The sequence below is a fragment of the Nestor notabilis genome, unplaced genomic scaffold (assembly GCF_000696875.1).
Source record: "Nestor notabilis isolate BGI_N333 unplaced genomic scaffold, ASM69687v1 scaffold1982, whole genome shotgun sequence".
NCBI lineage: Eukaryota > Metazoa > Chordata > Aves > Psittaciformes > Psittacidae > Nestor > Nestor notabilis.
In genome coordinates this window covers 35,204-49,280 of record NW_009919451.1, presented here as the reverse complement: position 1 = coordinate 49,280, position 14,077 = coordinate 35,204, and the positions used below count along the sequence as shown (strand labels likewise).

The 14,077-nt window shown below is 46.0% G+C and overlaps 1 protein-coding gene across 1 annotated transcript; it reads left to right on the top strand.

Annotated features, from left to right (window-relative positions):
* The first annotated feature begins 6,851 nt into the window (after window positions 1-6,851).
* LOC104402352 (adrenodoxin-like) lies at window positions 6,852-13,113 on the top strand. Its single transcript, XM_010010220.1, has 4 exons — window positions 6,852-7,003; window positions 12,086-12,210; window positions 12,619-12,748; window positions 12,993-13,113. Exons 1-4 carry the CDS (start codon window positions 6,852-6,854, stop codon window positions 13,111-13,113), a joined length of 528 nt encoding a protein of 175 aa, XP_010008522.1.
* The last annotated feature ends 964 nt before the right edge of the window (window positions 13,114-14,077 follow it).

The window sequence follows — 14,077 nt, the reverse complement described above, 5'->3', positions numbered from 1 at the left end:
ATGATGCTGGCATGACTTCTGTTTATAGGGTTTTTTTAATCGTTCTAATTCCAAATGGTCCAATATAGGAATAGAACGGCTTGTGCCAGTGAGTCTACCTAACTCTTTGTAGTTGTTTCAGCCCTGCCTTCTTCTTAACCAGTATTATATTCCAGTGGTATCTAATGATATTTGATTTCAATACTTCTAGCTATGCACAATTAGAAAATATTAGTCATGGGATGGAGGCTATGTTTATGGTCCTCCTTCCCTTGGAAATGTATACTGTATTGTAAAGAAATGATATTTTGCAAGAAAACTAATGTAAGAAGCTTTCAGTATTATGGTGAGATTTGTAGACACGGTTTTTTATTTGTTAGAATACAGTGAATTGTTCTTCTTCCTCTCCATGTTCCAGTTTAATTGGATAACTACTCCTCTTGGGGATGGAAGTACTTTATCAAATATTTGCCTGGCTTGGGGTTTTTTTTTTCTTTGTTTTTGTTGTTTTTTCTTTTTTTTTTTTTTTTGTTTGCTGTAAATTATGTTACATTTTTGACCAGTCTTTTTACTGGATTATAATAAAACACCAGTTCCGTAAGGTTATGGAGTAATTCATGGGTCCATGTGCTTATCTGCAGAGAGAACCTTGATATTAAGGCATTTTTTTCCTGTTTGGAGGAGTTGTTAAAATCCATACCCTTTTCTTCCTAAAGTGCCAATAAAGTTCAGAGAAATTCAGCAGATGGTGTCTGGCTGGTTACTTAAGGCAGGCTTTGAGCCTAGTGCTGTGTCTCCAAGCTAAACAGGTCTTCCATGTGGTTCCTGAGGGGTCAGCTTTGTAGCACTCTTGCACATATGGAGATCTTGCATCCTGAAAAGCAACTGCTTGAATAACATCCCTTTCCCCACCTTCCCAGGTGTCTGACTAGAGCAAGTACTGGAATTCACGTGTCTTTGTGGAGACAGGGTCTATATATATTTATATTGTGTTTAACTCCGAACTGGAGGAGGAGCTGCTGTTGGAACTTGCCACCATGAGTGCCTGCCATGCCATGTCCGTATGTATCCATGGTGAGTTTAGTGTGCAGATAGTGGCCAGGTCTCAATGCTGCAGCGTGCTTCCAACATCCTCCTTGGTCTGTCCTGCCCTGACCGTGTACCAGGGATTTAAACCCTCTTTGTTTTGCAGCTACCTTACTGTGATTGTCTTATCTCTACTTGTTTTCCCTGAGGTCTCAGGATTGGGCCCACTGGTGGCAGAGAATGGCTTACTGCCACCTTCCTACTAATGAACTGTGTGATTTTTCTTCGTAGCTGCTTCCTATGTGGTTGTGAAGAGGGGCTTTGCAGAATCTCTGCCTCAGGGCTGCTGCACTGCAGAATAAGGCAGTGATTTCATCAGAACATGTTAGTGCTCAGAGATCCGGAGCTAGGGGAGAAAGCTGAACTTGTCTATAAACAAAACGTGAAGTGTGGAGCAACGGATACCTCTGCAATCCCTACCAGGCACAGATCCAGCTTCCATAGGTGGGTTTTTGTTCCGTCCAGGATTTCAAACTCCTGAACACCACTGGAGGAACTGCATGTCTGCTTCAACGCTGCTGCAGTGTTCAAGTGAAGGCTGCCTTGATCTGGGAAGTTTGCTTTCACAAATGAGGTTCTTGCTGCTTTTATCGCCTTTGCTTCTCAATGGACAATACCTTTCAGCTTGTGCTTAAATTTCTGGAGTCTCTGAGGCTTCTGCATTCAGCCAGGTTACTTTTCTGTAGGAGTGGCCTAGCTTTCATGGCATTCACTTACTTGCATCTGTGGAGACTTGGGAGGCTTGCTAATTCTCCTGTTATGTATATCTGTATTCAGCTTGTCTTTGAGGAAATGGAAGTGCAAAGCATTAAAGGCTGAACAATGGCTAAATGAATGTCTAGTACCAAGTGATGTGTCTCTGAAAGTTACTAGTGATTTAAGATGGATCTTCTCAGGCAGAATGAAGTGGGTATAGGGAAAAGCGGAGGAAAGAATGAGGAGGAGACATTAAGGAAAGAGTAGTGCTGAGGCTGCAGAAAGGTATATTGGGAGCTCCTGGAAGGGACTGTACTTCCACCTTCTGTTGAGAATGCACTTACTCTGAGTAGTTGTTAATACAGCTTTCTGGTGAGTAGTGCTAGCTGGAAAATTACAAGCAGCCATGATTGCTGTTGTCTGTGGTTGTGCTTCATCTTTTAAAGCCAGGGTTGATCTTTAATCATCAAAAATGACTTGAAGGGTCAAGGGGATGTAGAATATACTGCTCTTGAGCTGGGAGGTTACAGTGAAGGCTGTCTATACCCCACATGGAGCAGTACTGCCCTCCCATCCATCTTTGAAGCATCCTTGACTGCCTGAAGGAGAAGCATCTGCAAGTGAAGGCCTTGGCTGGGGCAATGTAACTTCTCAGTGGCCTTCACCCAGCCAGGCAGCAGCTGCATTGCCAGAGGTGGCTGCTGTCAAGAAGCCCTGTTGTGGATTTGTGGTGTTTCCTTGTTGCAGTGTGAGCCCATCTCCGGCTCCATTACTGCCCTCTTGCTTCCAGTGGTGAAAACTTGTCCCTTGCTCCTGTTTGTAGTGATTCTCAGAAGGCTGCTGAACATGTAGAGAAAGATCAGAGTGGGCAAATGGTCCTCTTGTTAAAGAGATGTAGAACCTGAGGCATGTTTACAAGTCTTCTCAGCTAAGCCTCCAGCCTCCACGAGGCAGTGTCTAAGACCTAGGTCAGACACTTGAGTCTCGAACACTGATTTGATAAAATGCTCCAGTATTGGAGTAAATGGGTGTTAACTTGCTTGCCTGATGACAGCTGTAACCCTTCTGCATATGCTGCAGCTCGCTCATGGATAGGGGCTGGGTGGTTTCCGACTCGTGTGAATCCTGTTTCTTTATTCTCCTGCTCTTATGGCTACTCTGCTGCAGGGCAGGCTGCCTCTCCTGATGTTTCCTGCTCCTGATTCTTCTCTTACTCCTTCATAGAGAAACCTCTTCCTCCTTCTATTTATTAAATGTATCAAATCTTATTTATTATTTTAATCTGTTTTCAAAGAGGCAGCAGACTAATATGGTAATTTTAAACCTCCCATCTAGGGTCTCCTGGAAGCCATGAGGTCTAGAGAAGAGCCCTTCTGGTCAGAGCTGTTTGCACAGTGTCTTCAGCCCAAAGGAACTGAAGCAAGTCTGCTTTGTGCCTACATGTTTGCTAGACCAGCCCATGGAAAAGACTGAAACTTCACAGCGGTCAGAGGAGCTGGGTCTGGTATCTCGCAAATCTGAGTGTGCTTCTGGCTGTCAAGGGCCGCAGTGGTATTATAGAATCAGAATAGTTAGGCTTGGAAAGGACCTTAAGATCAGCTAGTTCCAACCCCCCCGCCATGGGCAGGGTTGCCTCACACTAGACCATGTTGCCTAATTGAGGATTTTCTTGTTAGATCCGTGCAGTGCTGGCTTCTATCTGTTTACTACTTGTGCATGAATCAGGTGGAGTTAATGGCACCTTGTAGGTGTTTGACATTTGTGTGAGTCCCTAGGCTGGGGGGAGAGGGGAGGGGCGAATTGTCCTTTGTGTGGTGCGGAAGAACAGGGACAATGTATTTCGAGCTAGAAAACCACTTCCTTCCCAGCATGTGCTAACGCATCGCTTGACGTGTAGGCACAGACACTGCGCTGGCAGCAGAGCGTGACCCACTGGCAAACAACGTGGGGGACAGGGGCTGTGCGCCCCTGTGCACGCTGGTGGACACTTGGCTTCTGCCAAACTTCGGTGAAACAGAGCTAAAGGTTCGTTTCGGCTGTGTCTGTCCTCCCATAAAGTACGTGCTGATCTCCAAACCAACGTTTTGAGTGGGTTTTTTCAAAGGAAGGATATTTTTGCTTAGTTGGAGCTTGTTTCTTGTGGGAGGGATGGCTGGTTATTCAAAAAGCTTTCTGTTTTTGTGTCCTGGGCTAAATGAGCACTGGTTTAGTCTGGAAAGGCTGCATTTACCTCTAGGCTTGCTGTTAGATAGAGCCAGGGGAGAGGAGGGAAAAGGAGATCTTACTTCTGTCTTTCCCCCCCTGTTTCAAAGACCATAAAACAGGCTATCCAAACTCAGTGTAGGGTGTGACTTTTTCCTACCCCAGTAGGGTTGTTCTGGCTTCTGCCAGAAGACAGTTGTTCCCTTCACTGCTTCTCACCTCCCTGCCGGACTGGGTATGATGCTCTCAGACCTGACTTCCCTCTGTATTGGCCCTTCTCCCACGGGGTGGCATTGACCTGTCACCGGCAAGAAGAGAGGTCAGTGCCAGGCAAACACACAAATGTCCTTGCTGTGAAAACTGCTGCGCATATATCTTGTGTATCTCTCAATTCAAGGTTTGCTGGAGAGATAAGATGCTTTGTGGTTTGTTTGGCTGTGCTGTGGCCCTTTTCCTTGTATCTCTCATAGCAAGCCTTGCTTTCCTTCTACAGAAACGACTGAGAGGACTGGGCTGCCTACTGCATCTCTGCAGTGCCTGTAAAGCAAAGGCAGGACTAGGCAGGGTCTCTCAGCTGCAGAGGCTGCACAGAGCGACTCCTAAATTCAGAGGTGAGCTGCAGTCCAAGAATTTGGGTTTGAAGGATGAAGTATTTGGAGGAGAGAGAAACCACCTAAAAAAGCTTATCTGAGAGTGAGGGGCCACAGAGCAGGGACACTGGCCAGAGCTGCATTCAGCTAAAACAAACTGCTCTCCTCACTGCCAGCTCTCCTCTATGATACAAGCAAGAGTAGGAAGGGAAACCTTCAAAGTATATTCTACAAATGATTGAAATTAGGAATTTTTCTATCAACTAGGATCAAACAGTGGAATTGGAGAAGTGCCTGTCATCCTGAGCATGAATGGGGCAGTCTGATGTGCATCCATCTCTGCTATGTGGCATCCCTGATTCAGCATTGCACCGCTGCTCTGCTGCTCCCAAGGATGTACCATGGGTGCCTTTCAGCAGACAGCAGCTCTCACTGGCTTTGGACTTCAGGGTAGCACCCACTCCGGATTAAAATCCTACTAACACTCAGTGGTTTGTCCTGTGCTCACAGAGCTCTTGGCCTGGACAAAACCTGAGGGGCAAATCCTTCAGCAAAAGAACGTGTGTCTGTGGGATAACTGGGAGCAAGCATGAGCATGCCACCAGGCTGTGATTGCTGGCTGCCCAGCCTATTGCACATTGAGCTGGGAAGTGTCTCCTTGCTCCTTTTGCTGAATATGGGTGACTTTGGTCAGTGACACACTGCAGATACAATTCCAAGTTATCTCAGATCATGTCCCTCCGTAACAGAGGGACTGCATGTTCCTCTTGCATGTGTCCTCTCATGGGAGCAGTAATGCCCAGCTTGGAAAATAGGACTGAGGCAGAGTGAAATATTCCTCTGAGGTGCTGTATCGGGTGCAAAGTGAACAGGGAGAAGTAGACGGGTGGTTTTAGGAACTGAATTTCCCCCTAAGAATTTTCTTTTTCCTTTCCTAATCCTTTATGCATTGCCCATGAGCTTGTCTCTGCTGAAGCTATCTCAGTTATGTGTTGGACACTTGCCTTTCAAACTTTATTGGACTGAAGAATAGGATTCTCTTCACTGCTTATGGAAAACACTTGCACTCCTTAATGTCTTTGATGCTTTTCTCAGAAAGCTTCAGCATCCCTTTCCAACCTGAAAGCTTTGGGTGGAATATTTTCATTTTGGGCTGAAAAGCCAAAATTTTCCAATTATCTTAAACAATATGAATCCACTCTGTGTGTGTCTGTGTGTTGGGGAATATTTTCCAGCCAGTTCTCATTCTTATGCTGTAGTTTCTCTCCCCTTTATGGATTGATTTTGGGAGTCCAGTTTCAAAGCTTTTTGCTTGTATCAGCTACTAATATGTTATTGCATTAACTTGATTAAAGCAAACATCCTACTAAATGGTGAACTGTTAAATGGTAGTAGGATATTCAGGCTCCTGAGATGAGAGCTATTTTCAAACTATACAAAACCCAGGAACTGAAACTGTCTGCTGTGGTATTTTGGTCCTCGGGGCAATCTGATTTACTGTGGAGAGAAGGGTAGACTAAGCTAGTGACAGTGTTTCTGGGAATAAATTGGAGAGTGTTCTACAGAAGTCTCACTAGGATGGAGTCTGAGCATGACATGAGATTTAGCTGTGCCTTTATGGCACTTTTCAACAGAGAATTTAGCAAATGAGCAAACTGTGGCTGATTCTCACCACCATCCTGCAAAGTAAGCGAACATTCACATTTTAGAGCTGAGAGCCTGCAGTACAGGGGAAGGAAATGATGTGGATGAACAACATCCATGTCAAGAGCAGAATTCATGTCTTACTCTCACCCTGTTGTAAGACCTGGCATCTCCCTCTGTTCCTGAGGCAGCAGGCATCAGTGCTGCTGCCAGTCTCCTCTTCCAGTTCTCAGATTTCAACCTTTTGTATGATTAGACATTGCATTGACTATTGCTCCTGAAGCTGGATTTAGGTCTAGTCCCTAAAAGGGAAGTCTGTAAGGCCAACAAGGAGAGCACTGCTTGGGGACCGGTCTGTGGGGACGATGCTCATGTTACCATGCTTCACCCAATTCCCATGCCCTGATGGGCTGGACTGCTGCAAGATCCAAGCACAATCCCCATGTCCACTCTTCCCTCCTCCTCCCCCTCTCTCCTCCCTCCCTCCACCCCCAAGGAGGCTGTCCTAGTTGGTTCCCCCCTCCTTTCTTTCTCTCTTCTCCCTTCCCAGTGTACTTATAACTCTTAATCTAGCTGGCCTTGTAACAAACAACAGCCCAAGAGACCCAGAGCAGGACCTTAAGTAGCATGATAGCTCCAGGTCTCTCAGCGCTCATGCGACCCTTGTTAAGTGGACTGAATGTGAGCAAGGTTCGCTTTATTCCTCTCCGTGGGATGACTGAGCAGCATCTCACACCAGCTAAGCAGGGCTCGGAAAAAGGCTTCAGCTCCACACAGAAGCTCCATGATGCCCCTGGGGATTCGAGGTGAGTAAAATGCTGTACCCTGTCTTGCTGCATCTGGAAGGGCCTTTTCAGGAGGGACACATGCTTACCTCTGCCTTGCTCCACAGAAGAGAGGAGAGGGCAGTGTGAAAGAAGTCCTGCAGGAGGTGGTATTATAGAATGAAGATGCTGATGTGAAGAAGGTGGTGCAGTATTTGAGAGGTGCTTTTCCCTGCCTCTGGAGCTGTGGAAGCCACAACTAGTGGCCTGGATCCAGAGCATGAAGATGCCAACATGACACAAGAACCCACTGAGCAGCCTTTGAGGGACTGGGATGGTGCGCAAGGTGTTTCGGGCAGCTGGGCTACAAGCCTGCTGTGTTCCTGCTGTGGGAAGCTGGGATGGCCACTGGGTTGGTTGCAAATTCTCCTGGGTATCATGTCCCTGCTGCTGTAGAAGCAGAGTAGGGAGTGGATGATAGCTGCAGCTCAAAGGAGCAAAACGCTATCTTCAGGTTACGGGAAGCCACCCAAGCCAGATCTCATGCCTTGCTGGCATGCTGCTCTGAACAAGGCACACGGAGGAGGTGGCTCAAGGTGCTCAGCTGCCTGGGTGGTGGCTGCCTGTGAGGGGCTGCATGAGCCCCTGGGACTGTGTTCTGCCAAGATCCTGAGGCCAGGACTTGTGCTGAGCTGAGAGTGCTTGCTCAGTACAGGATGCACTGTTTGTTGTGGTGGCTGAGTCTGCGAGTTAAACCCTGCAGTGGAAACTGGTCAGAAGCTTGTGTTTAAAAATGCCTCTACATGCCAGGGTCATGGCATGAGGATCCCAGCTGGGCATCTGAAAGGACACTTTCTAGGGGCCTGGTTGCCAGAGTCCCTTGGGCAGCACTCCTGAAGGGCAAAGGAGTCTAGGAAGGCTGGGCATTCCTCGAGAAGGAAGGTTTAAGGGTGCAGGAGCAGCCGTCCCCCTGTGCTGGAAGGACAGGGCTGATGAGAGGCTGCCTGGCACAGAGTGCTCGTCTGTGTTCTTACAGCAGGATCTACTGCAGACTCCCTGCCAGTGTTTCTTTCTGTTCCACAGGGATAGTTTGGAAGGAGATTGCATTTCTCTGAGCAAAATAAAAGGAATTTGTAGATCAGTGGGATCTGGGTCAGGCTGTGATCTGCTCGACATTGAGAAAAAGACCCAACCAACATACACAGAAAATAAACAGTTTTGCTGTCTGACCTTAGAGGAAAGTTACACTGATAACCCTGCTTGATGGGATTTATGAAGACTCGCTATCAGTGGATTTTCTTTTTGATTGGTTTGTTGCTTCTGAAGTTATCTCTGGCACTACTTGTAGGCATCTTGCTGTTTTGGATGGCCTTGGAAATACAGATCCCTTGCTTTTAGGGAAAAGGAGTAAGAGGGAAAAGAAACACCTTCTTGAAACCCCCTTGAGCTCTTCCCTGTGTCACAGATGGTTTGAGATTTTTGTTTTTTTTTTTAATGGAATAATCAACTGGCAGGTGTTGAACTTGTAGTACTCAGTTTATTGCGTCTGATAAGCTCTTCCCAAAGCTCTGACGTGCGTCCTGTGACAGGAACGTCATTGTAAAACGGTGCAGTGTAAATGACGCAAAACGTCATCTCATCAATCGTGGGTTGTTCTTAAAATCCTGGCTCAAAATTCTTTTCTTAACAAAATGCGAAAGGAATTTTTTTCATAGCTTCAAAACCAACAATAAACAAATTCAAAACTAAATAGAAAGTAAAAGCTACAGCTTTTCTTTCCAGGCTCTCCTGAAGCCTTAGGTACCAAAGCCAGTAGCCTCCAGAGGAGACTTAAGCCTGGGACTGATTTGTGGGATACGAAGACAACTAGGCCAGCACACAAGTGGCTCTGAGGGGGATGACTGAACTCAACAGTGACAATAGAGAGTAATCAGGCTGGGTTTATGCCCCCAACAGAGGTGCCTATACTAAGAACACAGACAAACAGCTTAAATTTCCCCTAAAGCCAGCAGAGAGGGAAGCCACTTACAGGTGCTTTCTGTGTGGTCAGGAGTGCTTATTGTCACCTCTCGAGAGCAGAGATGAATTGCTGCACCCAGGCTTGTCCAGCATCATGCTGGGGGTCTGTGGCAATAGCATCTGTACTTCCTTGTATCTAACTGGGTGCCCTGTGTGCTGTCCCTGCCTGCAGCTCAGCTGTCTCAGGGCTCGCTCAACTGGCAGCAACAGTCCAAGCAGGGCTGTGTCCAGGAGAAACTGTGGGGAATTAAATCCCCCTAGCATTTGCAGATGTGGGCTGAAGCTCTAGGTGCCTCAAAAGACAATACAGGTGAAGTTTACTGTCAATAAACATGTGTGTAGCATTGGGGATTGTTGGATCCAGCACTCCTTGCTTGCAGGCAGCCAGCTTGTGTTGTCCTGTTGAAGAATGCATTGGGTTGCAGCTTTAAGCAAAGTCTTATGACTTTGCCATTTCTCTCATGTAACAAATTATTTCACCGATAACTGTAAAGCCAACATTGCCAGGAAACCTGCCTATTTGCCATAAAAATGAAATTAATGGGTCTCATCCATCGAAATATAGACGGGGTTTTGTTTGACATTTAAGAACTAGTATTTAAATTACTTGTTTACAGAGAAATGTCTGTGGGTGTCTCTATGAAGGAGTCTGAAATGTCTTAAAGATGTTCTTTGGCTGTTTGCTTTGGGAAATACAGTGATCCTATGACTGCAATGTGATCTTCCCATTCTGCATGTGGGAAACTCTTCCCTGTGCAGCATGGTCCTGGTGTGAACTTCACAGCTGTTTTCATAACCAGAGGACCCTGTTGTAGACTAATGGCCCAGGCATTGTTTTCTGTTGGAGCTTTCTGAAAAACAGGAAGCCAGCCTCCTCAGATGAAGGTACAGCGGCCCCTGGGTTCTGCTCCTGCTGCCTGAATCGAGACCAAAAACGAAAGAACAGAGATGGCAAAAAATATTGTTTCGTCTCTCTTCTCTGCTTCCAAATTTTGCTGGAGCATGGGCATTGACTTTCCAAAAAGAGAGAATTGTTTGGGATTTTATGCACCTGAAGTCTTGCTGATGAAGTCTATGTGACAATGTTTTAAGAAACAGCATCCTTTATCACTTTGAGATGTATTGCAATGATTTGTCAGCAGGTAAATGGGATTAGATCTAGATGGTGATTGTGATTTATGTGAAGCTGAATGAACAGGATCTGCAAACTGGAAAGAGGAGAATTTCTTCCCCCTTTTCCATTACAAATTTACAGGAATTCTTTCCCGTCTCTTATTCAGCTGGATACACCCCCTGTACTCCGCCTCTGCCTCTTGTGAGTTAAGAAAGAGCAAAGAAAATTGTTTAAACTTGATCCTTATGTATTTCTGTGCCTAATGTTAAAAGGAAATCAGCAGAGATTTCCAGATGCTTCATTTTCATCTGCCACAAGGCAGCGAAGGGTAAGCAGACACAGTAAGTCCTTTCAGCTGCTGGAATTCCCTTGCTATCGCAGGGACAATTCCTATTTAACCAGTTCCTCCTCCCAGTCTGTGACTTTCCAAGAGGATGCCTGGCACACAGGAATGTAGGTGTTTCCTCAGCTGGTAGGTTTGCTGTAACATGTGACTCTGGGTCTGTGATAGCTTGTGTTCACTGTATATTGCAAATAGATTGCAAGAAATCAGATGATATTAGAAATCCTTAGAGCTCTGATACTTGCTCTTTGGCCCAGAGCTTCCAGGAGAAGTATAACCAAGCTTTATACCAAGCAGCACTTCTGTTGGAAGAAGCTGGATGCTGCTTCACTCAGTCTTGTGTAAGTGGGGAAAACCCAGGGGATTGTGAGTGTGGCCAGATCTCACTATGAAATTTACTCTGTCTTCAAGGCTGTGGTTCTTTCTTCCTATGCCAGAAAAGAGCAGCAAGGCCACGGGGCAGCACTGATCCTACTAGTGCTTGGGAGTTTATGGGAACTGTGGGAGGTAGAGGTGGGTCTTTTCAGAGCTCTGAGAGAGCATTATGTGACAGAAGAGAGTGAATCCAGCTTCTGCCACTGGAGAATGTCCTGGGCTTTGAGATGATGCGCACTTGGGCAGTGCCACATTGAGGGGTACTTGGCAAAACAACCACTGCACCCAGGGTGCTGCCCTGGTTAGCACAGGTGATGGGACCTTTGGGTAACTGGGACCTCCGGCTTCTAAGTGACCATTTGGGTATGTGCACTAAGGAAAAACACTGTTTGCTCGTGTGCTTCCCCTGGCAAATATAACAGATTGTCTCAGACTGTACTGTCTTGGTGCCAAACCCCTGACACCACTGCTCAGGGTGGCAGCCTTCTACACAATGGTGGGGAAAGGCTGGTTTGCAGGAGGTGAAGTGGATGCTGTTTCCATCTTATTTGTAGATGATATTTCTGCAAGTCAGCACTGAGAAATGCTGATGACCTTGTTCTTGACTCTTTACAAGATATAATCTTGCCGTCTGCCAAAATAACTAGCAGTTTCTCCTGAGCAAGGATCACAGCAGATCAGAGGAGGTTACTCAGCACAGTCACGCTGTAAGCTGGGACTGAGCATGTCTCATTACGACAAGGTGCCCTGTGATTGAGTTCAGGGAAGGAGCGGGTGCTTCATGAAAGAACAAGCAGCAGAAAAGGAACAGTCACCAAGCAGTCCTCTTGGGAATAAAATGGGAATAAAACCAGCCCTTGCTGCATAATTAGTACCTGACCCTAAGCACTTCTTTTGTTATTACTTCACTCCATTGTGGATTATCATCCCAGGCTCAGGACATTCAAATGTTTTGCCTGCCTTCAAATGTTCCCTCCACCAGCCAGCCCAAGCAGAGGCATTGGGTGCAGGCCATCTGCACTTGTCCATGCACAGCTCAACATTTATTCCAAGGATGTTTGATAAAGTGAGAAATATTTTGGGTCAGCTCAGGTTTGCCTGCCACTGAGAACTGATAACTGAATCTTTTCTGACATGCACAGTGTAATCTTTCTAGGAAGTGTATGCACATTTGCTTCCAAGTGCCACATCTCTAGTGCTCAGCCAGAAGACCTCAGTAACGGACATACAGGAAAGGGTGGGCTTCTTTGAATCTTGTAAACTTGTCTTACAGCTCTGCAGACCAGGTGACAGTGCATTTTATAAATCGGGATGGAGAGCGACTCACGGCCACAGCCAAAGAGGGGCAGAGTTTGCTGGAAGTGGTGGTCAGTCAAAACTTGGCCATTGATGGATTTGGTAAGTGTTGCTCAAGGGTATGTGTGCTTAGGATTGATGTGTGTGTGCTGTGACCAGTGGGTACCTGGGAACAGTGTACATGTGCCACTACGTGCTGGTGAGACAAGGAAGCAAGCTCCTCTCCCAGCAGCTGCTTGCTGAGCTGGCAGTGTGATTTCTGCAGTCACTGCTGGGAATCATGTGTCAATGCATTTGGCAGGTTAGAGTTGGCGTACAAACATGAAAAGTGATTGTGATCCTCACAGAGGAAAAGCAGGCTGAAATCTACATCCACCTATTGCCTTTTCTGGTGTCTCCTTTGACATGCTCCAGACCTGTTAGAGGACCTTTTCTCATGCTGTTCCTGAAGATGATCTCTCATCACCTAGTTTTTAATGATTTGCTGTCATTCTCTCACTTCTCCACCAGGTGCATGTGAAGGGACATTAGCCTGCTCCACTTGTCACCTCATCTTTGAGAAGGACACCTTCCAAAAGCTGGATGCCATCTCAGATGAAGAGCTGGACATGCTGGACTTGGCGTATGGGCTCACAGAGACGTAAGCCTCCCTGCTGATCACAGTAGATTCTCAAGCCTCTGAGGCAGATTCTCAGCACCTGGCACCTCTTTCCAAGGGGACAGGACTTACAGTTGTGCCTCTAGAGATGCTTTCTCTTGGGGGATAAGACCTTTAACAGGAGCTTTAGTGAAAACCCAGCTGGGCCCAAACATCCCAATGTGGGTGGGGAATTTCTTCCTTTCCTGTGGAAACAGATGAGCCTCACTTAATGTTTTCTTCTCAGATCTCGACTTGGCTGCCAGGTTTGCATTAAGAAGTCGATGGATGGGCTGACAGTGCGGGTCCCCATGGATGTATCAGACATGAGGAGGCAGCTGGAGGTTGGAAAGCAAAGCAAACAGTAACTGGAAACAGCTCCTGTACAACTTACATCCTCATTTTAGGTGTGGCAGGGTACTTTGCTTTTGGCTAACACTATTGCTGTTTGTGGTAGGCTTGCAGTAGACCATAGAGGTCTGACCCAGTTTAAAGGCCTGTTTGGCAAATCTCTTGTTTAAGCAAAGCTTAAATCTAGGGCCTTTGGTACATGTTTTAAGTGTTCTGCTGAACACAACTGGACTAAAGCATAATGGCTCTACGTTTTCCCTGGGAGGGTGACAGTAAACATCTGTGCTGTATGTGACTCACCCTCCCCTTTGAAATTTAAGGAATTCTGCTATTCTAAGTAACTGCTGGGAATTTTGCAAGGCTTGGCTCTTTAAGTGTAGAGCAGATTTTTCCCGATTTGGGAAGCTTAAGAAGAGGTAGCTGTTCCAAATACAAGACAGTGTGCTGATTGGCTTGGTATAGGCAAAATGAGTTTTGTTAGCAAGAACATATTGATAACCGTTTGAATGCTGACATTTCCTGTAAAAGGGAACCACTTTAAATGAATTTCAGATGTTAAATGAACTGTGTGCCATGATCTGTTACTTTCTCCAAATATTACTTTTTTCCATTGCTGTACTACTACGCACTTCAAATAAATTCTAATAATTGGACTTTTAGACCTATGAGATGCACTTCTCCAGTAACATGAGCCTGGCTGGAATAGTATGAGTTTGATGGAAATTTAACTATAATATCCTGTTGTCCCAGTTAAATTGACTGGATTTTTCCTTCATGTTTAAATGAATATGTCAAACTTGCCTTATAAATGTTGTAGAAGGGGTGAGAGGAGGTTAAACACTTTCAGACATACAAGTCCTTCTTTAGATTTGAAATAAGAGCAGAAAACTCCAAGTTTAAGCATCCTGGTGCAAAGCGAGTGGAAGGGATCTTTTAAAGGACAGGATTATTTCAAGTGCATTACTGGTTTTGTTTGGGGCC